We start from the raw sequence: 15,230 nt of genomic DNA, 5'->3' as shown, positions 1-15,230 counted from the left end.
TGCAGACATGTAATTAGAAATATATTGAGTAGAAATGTATACAATTTAGTATCGACATTTAGATGGTAGCACATGTCACATGAATTTGTCCTTGGCGGAACAATTCTTTGGCGGAGGATGTTTCCTTCAATGCATATTTGAGTGTTGGACACATCTTTTGGAATGTACCATAAATCCAAAGTCAATGCGCAAATCATTACATTAATTCATAATAAAAGCTACAAAAATACACACCGAGTCTGATTCAATAACCTCCAGAGATAAGTCTAATTATACATTAGATAAAAAAATGATTAATCTCGATAGTTATTCGTCATTCTTAAGTGCAGTTGGGACGTTCCGTTTCACTTCCTCATGGGACAACAATTCTCACATGGGCTAAATTTGACAAAAAGCGATTTGCGGTAACAAGCAAGGCTAAACCCAAACCTAAAATGGGTAAGAAGAAGTCTGCCATGGGGCTCGGGAGATCACTGATAAAAGAGAGACTCAACGCAGGCCGAGGCAACAAGAGGGGCGATACTTGGGTAACGTTACCTGTTATGTTGATGATACAAGTTGCAACAGCTAGCTAGCTAAACCTATAACAGTAGATGCCTACCTCCAAGGGTTCTATCCAGTACTAGCTTACTATTTAGCTGAGTAACGTTAACTGGAGAAAAGCAGAATTTGGTGAATACTGCCCTGTTGAAAATAAAGTAACTACATGTTGTTTTAATGGCCGTCTGTCTTATTAGCTGTAGCTAACTAGACAACTTTCTGATGACTGAACTTGATCTCACATTGCCAGCTCCACACCAGTGAACTGAACGATGGCTACGATTGGGGTCGTCTCAACCTGCAGTCAGTGACTGAACAGAGCTCTATGGATGACTTCCTTGCAACTGCTGAAATGGCTGGGACAGAGTTTGTTGCAGGTAAATACTCTATTGCATTGACGTGACAAGTGATCCTTGAAACTGTCATCTACAAGTACTTTAGACTGGATTGCCAGGATGCAACTGATGGGTAAAATGTTTCCCCAGAAAAGCTCAACATCAAGTTTGTGGCAGCTGAAGCTCGGGCAGGATTACTGACAGCTGAGGAGACGGCAAAGCTGAAGAAGCTGCACGAAGAGAACAAACAACTCCTCAGAATTCCACGAAGGTGCAGTAAGCACAGAGACTCCAAAGACATTACACTGTCAACATTTATTTTGTGTTCTTTCTAGTTGTCTTAGTAGTAAGACTTGTGCTAATATTGCATTGCCTCTGATGTTCCATTACTGTATCTTCTTTGTTTTGTCATATTGCAGGCCTCACTGGGATGAGAGCACCAGTCCAGAGGTCCTCCAGCAGACAGAGAGAGACAGCTTCCTGGAGTGGAGACGAGAACTGGCAGAGTATGAAACCCCTACAATCACACCACTTACACACCACTTACCACTTAAAATAATGCATATAGAGCAATAATAATGCAGTCTTTTTTGTAGGCACTAACTCCGCCATGGCTCGTTGGCCAAAGCCTATGGGGAAATGAATGTTTTTTTTGTAGTGTTTTTGGATAAATGCCAAAAATGAAGTCTGTGGTAAACGCAGAGGAGATCTTATATGTTTTGTTCTATGATATAATCTTCATCAGCTAATGTCACCTTTTGTGAATTTTGAAGCATTTATGTAATCAAAACAAGCACATAAAGGTTTCATAATTCATAAAGGTTTATTCTATTATCTCATAGAATAAAATGTATAAGATCTCCTAAGCCTGTATTTATCCCAAAACCCCATTATTTCCCCATTCATTTCCCCCATAGGTATGGCTGAATTAACCAGAGGTAACTCATTTCTGGTTTTCAGGACTACAAGCTTGCAAGCTCTATAATAGTAATAAAAAACGACACTTTGTCATATCTCAAAATGTAGTCTCAACATGTGGGAAACATGGTGGAAGAACCGGGATCATTTTAAATTTAAGGGACATTGCACTATACACCACCGGAAAACGCATTCATTTCAATGTAATTTAATATTAATGTTTGGACATACAAAATTACAATAATTTTGAGAGTCTGTTGGTTTAGTACAATAGGCACTGTTCATTTAACAAGATACCTCCACACATCACCTGGATTATAAACAGGGAACAAGCTCACCTTTCTCCCCTCATCTCTAATTCAGTTCATATTACTGAGCCGCAGCATAGGTAGAAGTGGCTGCCTCTGAAGTAGCATCTCTGCATGCTGTAGAGGGCTCTGGAGTAAAGCACTGGCAGACAGACTGAGGCTAATGCTGGGCTGGAGCAGCACTGAACTATCCCTGACTAGAATACTAATGGCCACAACAATACAGTAGTCCTCGCAGACAGACAGCCACAGAGAGTGGTGACTGCCCTCAGCTCCCTTCTCATGAAATATGATCTGCAAAACACCATGCCCAGTAGTGTGACAGCCCCGACAGAGCAGTGCTGTGACCACAGTGGCACCACTGTGTTATTAATACCACTCAATGTGACAGGCAGGAACTGAATACAGTTGGTGGCATTCATGTGGGCCGGTTGCTACGGGTTTGGTAGAGCATGGACAGGAAGTAGCCGTGACAGTCCTTCCACTTATAGAAAAGCAGTAAAAGTAGCAGTGTGGTGGCAGTCTGTGAATGCAGATATCCTCCTATATGACACTGTAGGTCACATGTGTATGTGAGCCTAACATAGAAATAGGATCTGTATGGAACCTAATAAGAGCGTATTCTGTTCAGGCAAGACAACCCAGGCTGTAGGCAAGATTTTAAATATCAAACACGCTGACATTTGGGCTAACATACAGACATGACTGGTATTGATACACATTGATATTTGTAAAGTACGTACATAACTTAAATCTGTACCAAATTATGCAGTAACTAAGTTGTAATAATAGATTGATAACAATTAGTTTAGTAACTACTATAAAAAGACTCATTGGTCTTACATTAAGTATTTGTTTGATGTAACACAATGCTCTCTTTCATGACTTGAGCCCCTAGCGGTGTTGTGGTTTACCTGGGCCTGTCCCTATGGTTATATGACTACACCATAATAACAATCATGAAACATTTCTAGTAATCACCTCATTCCAATGGTGACTGCAATACCGTGAGCCCACCTTTCAAAAACAGAGTTGGAGAGAAAATAGGTGTTTTTTGCGATGTGATTTGCACTGCAGGTGTCGACTCAACAAGTAATGGATCTACTACATGTAACACCCTCTTGAAACATTGTCACCAAAATAAACTGAACAATGCAGAAATGTTTCTGAGAGAACTGACAGTTGACTAATTTACTAGAAATCATTAGAACAAGAGAGTATTTCCCCTTTCCCAGAATAAACTTGTCCATGAGATGTCTCTCCCATGCATGCCAAACTCCACTAAAACTATTTCCCCAAAATGATGTGATTCCCAATAATGATGGGTGTCATGTTGGTAAATTCATCAGTTATCAATCAGTTACATGCAAAAATGTAGGCCTTCACATTTTTTAAGTGTGAATGTTGATATGTTTCCATTAATTCATTGCAATTCTAAACCCAGTGATGCATGATTCGAAATAATCATGATCTGACCTAAATTTGGAGGGGTAAAGTTGAGGCATCAAATCACAGGGTGCACATACTTTATGGAAATGATACTGGATTCTTAGAAATAATGTACCAAATGAGTGCATAAACTATACAAACGCCTGCATATATTTTTTATTGGTATTTTTTTAGGTTCACATAAACAAACCACATTTTTCTCCTTTAAAAAAGAACATATTTGTATACACATAATGCATTTACTATGTACATCTTAATACATTAGGGTAATTTTCTTTTGCACAGCAAAGATATGACATTATGTTTATGAGACCGTGTAGGCCTACGAGAAAACGATATTATACACATAGCCTAATAAACTTAATACTCGACTGAATTTCACAACTGTTTTTAATTGTAGAAAAGTGTTCTGAAAGGAGAGTGAGGGACTTCTAATTTAACCCATAGAACCAAAAAGTAAACGTGCTTTTAAAATGTAAAGTTACATATTTCTGGACAATGTTGTTCAAGACAAATGGCATTTCCACGAGGGAAATAGGTTGGGTAAACAAGCTCTAATACAAACCCTCTTATTGACGAGTGGGAATCACTGTCCTGGTGCGCACTGCGAGTTTGGGGTTCAGTCTCAGCATGCAGTCCTCCCCTTTTAGGCTATCCATGTTTCCCAGAATATCATTCAATAACAGGTGTTTTTTGTGCAGATTTTGTCCACAATCATTGTACCAACCCTCTTATATCCTTTCACGTCAGCGAAGAGGCACAATACTACAGGCATTGCCTACACTCTCCTTTAAAAGGACAGCGTAAAATAAACAGAAAAGGAAATTATTCTTAGTGGAGTCAAATTTGGCTCCAGGAAAATGCAGACTTATTCATGTTATTTCCTGCATCTTCCCCCCCTCGAATCCGTTTGAGACCGAAATTGGCTCCTGGTTGCTTTCTATTGACGATTCGCTGCCTGTGCTCTCACCAGAGAGGAGTCGGGTAACCCTAAAGTCCGCTTTTAGTGTTTGTACGTCGTTTCCTATGCTCATCTCTCCAAGGTCACTGATAATCTGGGACAGTTCCTGTTTACCATTGCCCACACAATCGTCATTCGTGTCTAGAATGTCCTCACACTCAAAGAGCATCGCTTTCTCCTCCTCCTCCTCCCCGATCAAGTCCTCTGTGATAGAGCCCAATTTGGGCGCGCTCCTGCTGCGCTCCACCGGGGGTTTGTAATAACACTGTCCGTTTAGAAGCTTCCTGAGGGGCACAAGGGGTATGGTTTGTTCCCCTATCAGCTGCTGTTGCTGGTGCCTTGCATCGTCCCTCCTTTTAAGTCTTTTAAATTCAGCAAGTGCTGTTGCCGAGGTCTGGTACAAAAGCAGTGCCATGGCCTTTGCCTTCTCCGGCTTGGACACCAGCACGGCATGGCACCGCAGCATCACAGCCTTGTGCTTCATCTCATGTCTATATATCCAAGCGAAAATTTTGGGTAACCTTGGGTCGGCAACGCAATAGGTTATCCGGTGCAATAAATACAAATGTCCCGGTCTTCTCGCCTTGTCATCCACATGCACCATCCGGATGCCCTGCGAGCTGATGGTCAGTTTCATCTTCGTGCCATTTTTGCCCATTTCGCTCTTGCCCCAAATCTTGCTCACAGCCACGTCCGTACAGCCTTCTCCTTTCGACTGGATGGTGGTGGCATTACCCAGGTAGAGGACCGTGTATGTGGGGTCTTCGCTGGTAATTTTCACCTTTTTCCTTTTTGACTTGAACATGCTTCCAACCCTGTTCAAAGCACTCTCCGGACAAGACTTGGCAAAGGAGGTCAGCGCAGAGTAGTTCAAACTCACGGCATAACCCTTCTGCTTCGACTGTTTATCTTCATCTATCAGATCGAACTTATTCTTCTTCCAAGGTAGCATTATATGGTCGTGTCACGTCCACAGCAATACAATCTACAACTACAGCGAACGTTTTACTGCAACTAAATCTGATATTTTTACTGACCCTTTTCATTTAAAAGCAACTCCAATACAACAAACGGTCAAGTTATCCTGTACTTCATTTGCTCATCCTCTGAAGACTTCTCCATAACCACACAACTGCGCTATCCCATTCTGTTGTTGCTGACTGCTAGACTGTGAAGTTGGTTCTGCTGAGAGTGGGATTGTCTACAGTGCATATATACTGGGTTGAACCATTTCAGTGTCTCTGCAAGGGAACATAGAGGGAGAGACCAAAGTGAAACAACTCTCCCTTGAGGATGCAATTGGCACTCAGCACTTACCGAGGTTTATTTATGAACTGAAATAATAAGAATTTGGGAAATATAGGGTAATTTACAAAACTGATACAACAGTTTATATACATCCGACCTGTACATTTCAACAATAATTCCGTTGTACCTACGCTCACTCAGAACACAACGGATAAAACTTATCTGTATCTAGAAACAGAAACCTAAATGCAAGAGATACAAATATAACCTATAAATAGCCTACCTATAGTTTCATTATATCAAGCGAATAATACAAAGTAACGCTGGTTTGCTGTCAATTATTCAATGCATGGCAATGCACCAAAATAATTAAATAATTATTGTGGAACTCATCCTTTGTTTTATGCTGCCATCTGTTGGCAATGCAACAGAGTTTCCCCCGTACTGATAACGTGCGTCCAAGCCTCTTTCATTAGTCTGTAACAAGCTTAAAATAAAATAACGTTTAAGAATAAGACTGTTATAAGTAGGCTATACGTATAATTAGGCTAAAGTAGAATAGTCTCTTCATGAAACACCCCCAAACAAAATAGTGTGGAATTTCTGAAAATTATCCCCCCAAAAAGGAAAAAAATAACTCTGTATAAATGTACAAAACAAAGGCCTACAGTTATGAAAAAATATAGTTTACAAATCTATCTTAACTTGTTTCTTGTGTTGCGCATGCATTGCAGACATGTAATTAGAAATATATTGAGTAGAAATGTATACAATTTAGTATCGACATTTAGATGGTAGCACATGTCACATGAATTTGTCCTTGGCGGAACAATTCTTTGGCGGAGGATGTTTCCTTCAATGCATATTTGAGTGTTGGACACATCTTTTGGAATGTACCATAAATCCAAAGTCAATGCGCAAATCATTACATTAATTCATAATAAAAGCTACAAAAATACACACCGAGTCTGATTCAATAACCTCCAGAGATAAGTCTAATTATACATTAGATAAAAAAATGATTAATCTCGATAGTTATTCGTCATTCTTAAGTGCAGTTGGGACGTTCCGTTTCACTTCCTCATGGGACAACAATTCTCACATGGGCTAAATTTGACAAAAAGCGATTTGCGGTAACAAGCAAGGCTAAACCCAAACCTAAAATGGGTAAGAAGAAGTCTGCCATGGGGCTCGGGAGATCACTGATAAAAGAGAGACTCAACGCAGGCCGAGGCAACAAGAGGGGCGATACTTGGGTAACGTTACCTGTTATGTTGATGATACAAGTTGCAACAGCTAGCTAGCTAAACCTATAACAGTAGATGCCTACCTCCAAGGGTTCTATCCAGTACTAGCTTACTATTTAGCTGAGTAACGTTAACTGGAGAAAAGCAGAATTTGGTGAATACTGCCCTGTTGAAAATAAAGTAACTACATGTTGTTTTAATGGCCGTCTGTCTTATTAGCTGTAGCTAACTAGACAACTTTCTGATGACTGAACTTGATCTCACATTGCCAGCTCCACACCAGTGAACTGAACGATGGCTACGATTGGGGTCGTCTCAACCTGCAGTCAGTGACTGAACAGAGCTCTATGGATGACTTCCTTGCAACTGCTGAAATGGCTGGGACAGAGTTTGTTGCAGGTAAATACTCTATTGCATTGACGTGACAAGTGATCCTTGAAACTGTCATCTACAAGTACTTTAGACTGGATTGCCAGGATGCAACTGATGGGTAAAATGTTTCCCCAGAAAAGCTCAACATCAAGTTTGTGGCAGCTGAAGCTCGGGCAGGATTACTGACAGCTGAGGAGACGGCAAAGCTGAAGAAGCTGCACGAAGAGAACAAACAACTCCTCAGAATTCCACGAAGGTGCAGTAAGCACAGAGACTCCAAAGACATTACACTGTCAACATTTATTTTGTGTTCTTTCTAGTTGTCTTAGTAGTAAGACTTGTGCTAATATTGCATTGCCTCTGATGTTCCATTACTGTATCTTCTTTGTTTTGTCATATTGCAGGCCTCACTGGGATGAGAGCACCAGTCCAGAGGTCCTCCAGCAGACAGAGAGAGACAGCTTCCTGGAGTGGAGACGAGAACTGGCAGAGTATGAAACCCCTACAATCACACCACTTACACACCACTTACCACTTAAAATAATGCATATAGAGCAATAATAATGCAGTCTTTTTTGTAGGCACTAACTCCGCCATGGCTCGTTGGCCAAAGCCTATGGGGAAATGAATGTTTTTTTTGTAGTGTTTTTGGATAAATGCCAAAAATGAAGTCTGTGGTAAACGCAGAGGAGATCTTATATGTTTTGTTCTATGATATAATCTTCATCAGCTAATGTCACCTTTTGTGAATTTTGAAGCATTTATGTAATCAAAACAAGCACATAAAGGTTTCATAATTCATAAAGGTTTATTCTATTATCTCATAGAATAAAATGTATAAGATCTCCTAAGCCTGTATTTATCCCAAAACCCCATTATTTCCCCATTCATTTCCCCCATAGGTATGGCTGAATTAACCAGAGGTAACTCATTTCTGGTTTTCAGGACTACAAGCTTGCAAGCTCTATAATAGTAATAAAAAACGACACTTTGTCATATCTCAAAATGTAGTCTCAACATGTGGGAAACATGGTGGAAGAACCGGGATCATTTTAAATTTAAGGGACATTGCACTATACACCACCGGAAAACGCATTCATTTCAATGTAATTTAATATTAATGTTTGGACATACAAAATTACAATAATTTTGAGAAATTTGACATCAGTCCTCATTTAACAATGCTTACCTACCTATAAAAGCAGACCTAAAGGTCCTAATCCAGGCACTTGTCATCTCCCATCTGGATTACTGCAACTCGCTGTTGGCTGGGCTCCCTGCCTGTGCCATTAAACCCCTACAACTTATCCAGAACGCTGCAGCCCGTCTGGTGTTCAACCATCCCAAGTTCTCTCATGTCACCCTGCTCCTCCGCACATTCCACTGGCTTCCAGTTGAGGCTTGCATCTACTACAAGACCATGGTGCTTGCCTACGGAGCTGTGAGGGGAACGGCACCTCCTTACCTTCAGGCTCTGATCAGACCCTACACCCAAACGAGGGCACTACGTTCATCCACCTCTGGCCTACTAGCACCCTACCTCTACGGAAGCACAGTTACCGCTCAGCCCAGTCAAAGCTATTCGCTGCTCTGGCACCCCAATGGTGGAACAAGCTCCCCCACGACGCCGGAGTCACTGACCACCTTCCGGAGACACTTGAAACCCTACCTCTTTAAGGAATACCTGGAATAGTATAAAAGTAATCCTTCTACCCCCCCCCCCCCCCCATAAAAAAAAAAAAGGGTTGTCCCACTGGCTATCATAAAGTTGAATGCACCAATTTGTAAGTCGCTCTGGATAAGAGCGACTGCTAAATGATGTAAATGTAAAGTAATTTTTGTAATATTGAGATGAGTAAAAATGCTATGCAAATTGACATTCTAATATGGCATTGCTAGTATGACCCTTGACTTCTCAACCGCCTGGTAGCTCTGTTATTTCCAAAATCATAAAGTTGGGGGGAAAAAAACAATTGGAAGTTCTTATGAGTTAGTAAAAGGAATTTAAAGTTTTTTAAGAAGAGACCGTTAAAGGGTTAACACAGATTTCTGTCATCAGTGCCCTGAAGTTTATCTATCTTGTTTTATAGGCTTGAAGAGGAGCAGAAAATGATTCTCACCCCTTTTGAGAGAAATTTGGATTTCTGGAGACAGCTCTGGAGAGTGATTGAGAGGAGGTAGGAATCAGAGCTGCTCTGTCTTTTGAGTGATTGTCAGCTGTTTGATGCCTTGTATGATGGTGGAAATGTTGTGACTTTTCCTCTGCAGTGACGTTGTTGTTCAGATTGTTGATGCCAGAAACCCATTGCTATTTCGTTGCCCTGACCTGGTAAGTAAAGTGCCTAAGGCTGTCACATCAAACAATTGAGGCCAATTTTTCTTGAATGGGGGATGACATTGCCAGGTTGGGGAACCCGCCCCACCAAACTGATAGTAAGGGAAACATTGCAGCATTTCACCCATTGGTCTTCCTGGTTCCTGTAGGAGTGCTATGTAAAGGAGGTGTCCCGGTACAAGGTGAACTTGCTGCTGGTGAACAAGGCTGACCTGCTGACCCGGCAGCAGCGGAGGATTTGGGCCAGATACTTCCAGAGAGAGGGCCTCCGCGCTGTGTTCTGGTCCGCACTGGTGGAGAACGAGAGGCTGGAGGCAGAGGAGAAGGTGAGGAGGAGGCAGTCACATTTTTAATTGGAAGGGCTGGTCTTAGCCTGGTTAAACCTGGTTACTTTTTTGACTGATGAAAGACAAGTTGCTAGGGTTCTCCTCTTCTGCCCTTGTTCATTCTACACAGGGAATGGAAGTGGAGGAGCAGGAGGATGAAAAGAGCGAAGCAGAGGATGAAGAGGAGGGAATGCCAGACAACGACAATGTGAGCCGAAGACGGGAGGTAGAGGATAACAAGGAAGAGAGTGAGGAGGAAGAAAATGAGGAGAGTGATATGGAAGAGGAGCAGCAGAGAGGGGAGCAGTTTAAAGACTGCGTAGCAGAGGGAGACTGGCAGACGGCATCAGAGGGTGAGGAGGTATCAGAGGGTGAGGAGGTATCAGAGGGTGAGGAGGTATCAGAGGGTGAGGAGATATCAGAGGGTGAGGAGGCATCAGAGGGTGAGGAGGCAGACGACGAAGAGAGTATAGATGGCTCCACCCACGGCTCCGCCTTCCACAACTCCAGTCGCCTGCTGACCAAAGATGAGCTGCTGGCCATATTTAAGGCTGCTCACGATGGGCCAACGTTGAAAGAGGGCGAGCTCACAGTGGGGCTGGTGGGTACACACAGATACACACACTGGAAATCAATAGAACAGGTATTGTGTTTGGAGTGACATTTGTGGGAGCTCAATTTCTCCTATATACTCTCTGAACAGGTGGGGTATCCCAATGTGGGCAAAAGTTCCACCATCAACACCATTCTGAGAAATAAGAAGGTGTCCGTCTCAGTCACGCCTGGGCACACGAAGCACTTTCAGGTAAAGAACGGCTCTCTGATGTAGCCTGCTGGACCTCTAGAAATGTGTGCCTTAGTGACGATACATTTTTCTTACGGCGTCAAATAAAGCCTTCAAGTGTGTTTGTGTGTGTTCCAGACGCTGTACGTGGAGCCGGGTCTGTGTCTGTGTGACTGCCCTGGCCTGGTTATGCCCTCCTTTGTGTCCACTAAAGCTGAGATGATCTGCTGTGGGATCCTGCCCATCGACCAGATAAGAGACCATGTGCCTGCCATCTCACTCATATCCTTCAATTACCAACCCTACATACCGCTCATCTGTTTAGTTATGGGTGTAGAAGAGAGTAATATTTATTGTCTCAATCAATAGATAAAACTGGAGCAATCTCTTTTTAAAATACATTTGATTCACGGCTAGATCTGTTTAAGTTGGACCAAAATAGAGCTGCACATTATGTAATCATTTCACATCATTTCACTCAGGTAAAGGAGTTTTCAGATGTTTGATTGGGTGTTCAGTGTGGTTAAGGCCTTAACAGACTGCTCACGTGTGTCAGACTATTCCTCGGGATGTGCTGGAGGGCACCTATGGCATCAACATCATCCGCCCACGAGAAGACGAGGACCCCGACCGCATACCCAACTATGAGGAGCTACTGATGGCCTATGGATGTGAGACTATAAACCCTGTCCTTATTCAGTACAGCACAGTGTAGAACAACCGACATAGCAAAACGTAAGCCATGTGATAGTGATGGAGTCGGAGCAAGCCACTGACACTGTTCTAATCTGTTCTCTTTCAGACATGAGGGGCTTCATGACAACACACGGACAACCTGACCAGTCGAGATCAGCCCGTTACATCCTCAAGGATTACGTCGTTGTAAGTTAACCCTCGTCCTGCCACCAAATACATGCTCTTGTTGTACAATTCTGGTTTATCAGGCAGGATAGTCTAAATATTGTTTAGTCTGTTTACCTAAATTCAGTAGTGGTAATGGGAGAGCAGCACCACTAACTGGTTCTTTCTGACCATCTCCAGGGAAAACTGCTGTACTGCCACCCTCCTCCCCACATCAGTGCTGCAGACTTCCAGCCCCAGCACAGCAAGTTCCAGTCCGGAGATGCAGACGGTGAAGACTCCAAGATAGGCAACAAACCGAGCAAAGTCAAGAGGCACGAGAATCTGGTCGACAAGAACTTCTTCCATCAGGTACAGTAGAAGGCAACTCCATAGAAATTACATGAAAATGCCGAATTTGGACACAGCTGTCAAGATAGACACCAAACTCAAGCCAGTCTAGGCAGATTACCTTACAGCCATTGGTTGTAGTGAAATGGGATAATTCAGATACTAACCCCATTGTTGTCTTTTTTGTTCCAGGAGAATGTTCGGGCGCTCACCAAGGGGGTTCAGTCTTTCATGGGTTACAAGGAAGGCAGCATAGGACAGCGTGAACTGGTAAATCAGGGGAAACCTGGCTTAGAACAGCCTGTGGGCAAACCCTGGAAGAAGCATGGCAACAGGAACAAGAAAGAGAAAGTACGCCGACTCACCAAGCACCTGGATGCCTGAAGAACATCTATAAACTGTTAGAAATCGCTATTAGTTTGGATTGGAATGGAGTGTTAACCCCCAAAGGACTTTCCAATGCAATTACACAGGAATTGGTACTTAGTTGTACGTAGGGACTGGTCAACAACAATAACCTCCATTGCATTTTGCAATATGGAGAAACGGGGATTGGTTGCCTTTTGATATCAAACATTATTCAGAATATTCTGTGTAACTCATTATGCATTGCAGTGACAGTACATTCCACTATAGCCACAGCAGAGTTGGGGTCCACTCAATTCCAGGAATTTCTGCAAATTAGGAATTGAGCCTTACTCTGAACAAGATGAAATTAATTGCTAAGGAGATCAATCAGTCAAGATTTATTTGGTTATAGATGTTTGTTACATATACAAGAAGGTGCAGCCTATTGTACTTTACAGCAGGGCTATTCAACCAGGGGTCCGCGGGCCCCCTGCAGGGGGTCTGCGAAAATATATTAAAAAGTTGATTTTTTTTAGAAATTAAAAATGTTTTTATGAATATCGCTAGCAACAACCATTTTTTTTGTATTTATTATTACATACCTACAGTAGAAAAGAGGAGAATACTTTCTACTGATGTCAACTTTATTTCTCAACTCCTAATATTGAGCAAATTTCACTCATTGGAGCCAATTACACTCACTGGAGTATCTGACGTAGGCTTTGAAAAAGCACCCACGAATAGGCTACCAGTGTGGCAAGTGCTGCTGGTAAGCTTTCTTGACTTGGACATGCATGTTTGCCAACACATGACTAACCTTTGTTTTAACCAGCTAAACAGCTGCTCTTAGCAAAAATGTGTTTGGAGTTACCTTTCTAGCTAATAGGCTATATTAGAGTTTACACTTCCTCTTCCAATTATAATGTGGCTGCTGGTAAGCTTTCTTGACTTGGGCATACATTTTTGCTAACCTTTGTTTAACCAGCTAAAGAGCTGCTCTTAGCAAAGATGTTTTCAGTTACCTTTCTAGTAATTATGTGGGGAGGTCAAAATAATTAAACTATCTACCATATCTATTCATTTTTAAATGAAGATTACTTTTCTTTGTCATTATCATTCACCTTATAAGACTAGAAGTGATAAAAAAAAAAAAAACGTATAATGGGGGTCCCTGGGTCGCCGGTTTGCCCTGGGCAAGAAAGGGTTGAAGACCCCTGCTTTACAGAGATAATTAACTAGTTGGATTCCCTAAGATCTACAACCCGACTTACTTTGCTTTACATTTCTTTGAAGCAACAACAATTGTGTAAGATCCCTGATGAAATAATTATATATTTCAGATGGTTTTCAAACGTTAATTTGTGGTGTTTTTGGCTCTCTTATGAGTGTATCCTCAAACTGCCACAACATAAGCCTCAATGAGGTACTTGAAGCTATTTGTATTTGTATTTATTAGGGATCCCCATTAGTTGCTGCCAAGGCAGCAGCTACTCTTCCTGGGGTCCAAACATATTAAAGCACTTACATTACATATAAAACAAAATATAAAACAGTACATCATATGACATTATTACACCACTACCTATCTACAATACAAAATGTTTAATACCACCATACAACAATATCACAATGTGTGCGTATGCATGTGTCTATACCCTTGTGTGTGTCTCTTCACAGTCCCTGTTGTTCCATAAGGTGCATTCTTGGCTCTATGTAGTACTGTGCGCCTCCCATAGTCTGGTCTGGACTTGGGGACTATGAAGAGACCTCTGGTGGCATGTCTTGTGGGGTATGCATGGGTGTCCGAGCTGTGTGCCAGTATTCCAAACAGACAGCTCGGTACATTCAGCTTGTCAACACCTCTTACAAAAACAAGCAGTGATGAAGTCAATCTCTCTTCCACTCTGAGCCAGGAGAGACTGACATGCATGTCATTAATGTTAGCTCTCTGTGTACTTTTAAGGGCCAGCCGTGCTGCCCTGTTCTGAGCCAACTGCAATTTCCCCAAGTCCCTGTTTGTGGCACCTGACCACACTACTGAACAGTAGACTAGGTGCGACAAAACTAGGGCCTGTAGGACCAGCCTTGTTGATAGTGTCGTTATAGCCAGAGAGGAAGAGAGGTTTTACTCCTCCCAAAATCTGTCCACGAAAATAAGCCCACAGTGTGAGGAATTTTTGTATGGAGTTCAATGAGAGTGTGTCGAATATGGGCAAAAAAAACAATTGCTTATTTGCTATGTGAGGCTTATGTGATCAAATAGAAGTTTCATAATGGTTAGGTTGTTACAAATGTACTGATGTAAGTGGACGCACGTGGCATTTCGGCAATTTACCCAACAAACGACTACAGTATATCTGAGATGTGCCTGTTGTCATAGAGATAGATAGAGGACTCATCATAGACATAACCTGTTTTATAATGGACATTGCCATTGAGGGCTTCCACCGTTTTAAAGTAGTTAACTGGGTGGGGATTCCTATGTACTTCTTTGAAATGGAGATAGCCTCAATGGCACAGCTACAAAGATGAATCCTTTATTTATTTCTATGGCCTGTTCACACGGGTATCTGCCCTCTCATTGGCTAGAATGGTCCCACCTGATCTCACCTCCCGCCTGCCTTCCATCTGAGGACACGCATTTCCATTGTTAGAGCGGTTACTCGAATATCAATATGCTATAGCCAACCTACATTTTCCTTTAGAAAATCCCCTTTATCTTTTAGTGTACAGCAGAAATGTGTCTCTGACTGTTCCTTTGGAAATGTGTTCCTTGGTTTGCAATTTATTTGCTTTGTTGCACATGACTGGTGTACTAACTCAGGGCATTATGTCCAAAGGGAAGTACATTAAATGTGCCTTAGAAAT

At 42.0% G+C, this 15,230-nt stretch overlaps 3 protein-coding genes across 3 annotated transcripts; 2 read left to right on the top strand and 1 right to left on the bottom strand.

Annotated features, from left to right (window-relative positions):
- The first annotated feature begins 362 nt into the window (after positions 1 to 362).
- Positions 363 to 3,257, top strand: LOC311131638 (large subunit GTPase 1 homolog). Its single transcript, XM_084164726.1, has 4 exons — positions 363 to 527; positions 791 to 917; positions 1,026 to 1,146; positions 1,295 to 3,257. The coding sequence occupies exons 1-4, from the start codon at positions 435 to 437 to the stop codon at positions 1,449 to 1,451; spliced, it is 498 nt and encodes a 165-aa protein (XP_084020852.1). The 5' UTR covers positions 363 to 434; the 3' UTR covers positions 1,452 to 3,257.
- A 439-nt stretch (positions 3,258 to 3,696) lies between these two features.
- Positions 3,697 to 5,692, bottom strand: LOC311131636 (protein FAM43A-like). Its single transcript, XM_084164724.1, has one exon. It carries the CDS (start codon positions 5,461 to 5,463, stop codon positions 4,423 to 4,425), a length of 1,041 nt encoding a protein of 346 aa, XP_084020850.1. The 5' UTR covers positions 5,464 to 5,692; the 3' UTR covers positions 3,697 to 4,422.
- Positions 5,693 to 6,840: 1,148 nt separating this feature from the next.
- Positions 6,841 to 12,924, top strand: LOC311130890 (large subunit GTPase 1 homolog). Its single transcript, XM_084163703.1, has 14 exons — positions 6,841 to 7,015; positions 7,279 to 7,405; positions 7,514 to 7,634; positions 7,783 to 7,869; positions 9,469 to 9,555; positions 9,647 to 9,707; positions 9,863 to 10,039; positions 10,170 to 10,640; positions 10,743 to 10,844; positions 10,962 to 11,105; positions 11,371 to 11,494; positions 11,626 to 11,705; positions 11,865 to 12,035; positions 12,207 to 12,924. The coding sequence occupies exons 1-14, from the start codon at positions 6,923 to 6,925 to the stop codon at positions 12,396 to 12,398; spliced, it is 2,037 nt and encodes a 678-aa protein (XP_084019829.1). The 5' UTR covers positions 6,841 to 6,922; the 3' UTR covers positions 12,399 to 12,924.
- The last annotated feature ends 2,306 nt before the right edge of the window (positions 12,925 to 15,230 follow it).

This window comes from Coregonus lavaretus (genome assembly GCF_964263955.1).
Source record: "Coregonus lavaretus genome assembly, chromosome: 6".
Lineage (NCBI taxonomy): Eukaryota > Metazoa > Chordata > Actinopteri > Salmoniformes > Salmonidae > Coregonus > Coregonus lavaretus.
The sequence above is the reverse complement of the archived record's forward strand: the minus strand, read 5'-3'. Positions and strand labels throughout refer to the sequence as shown.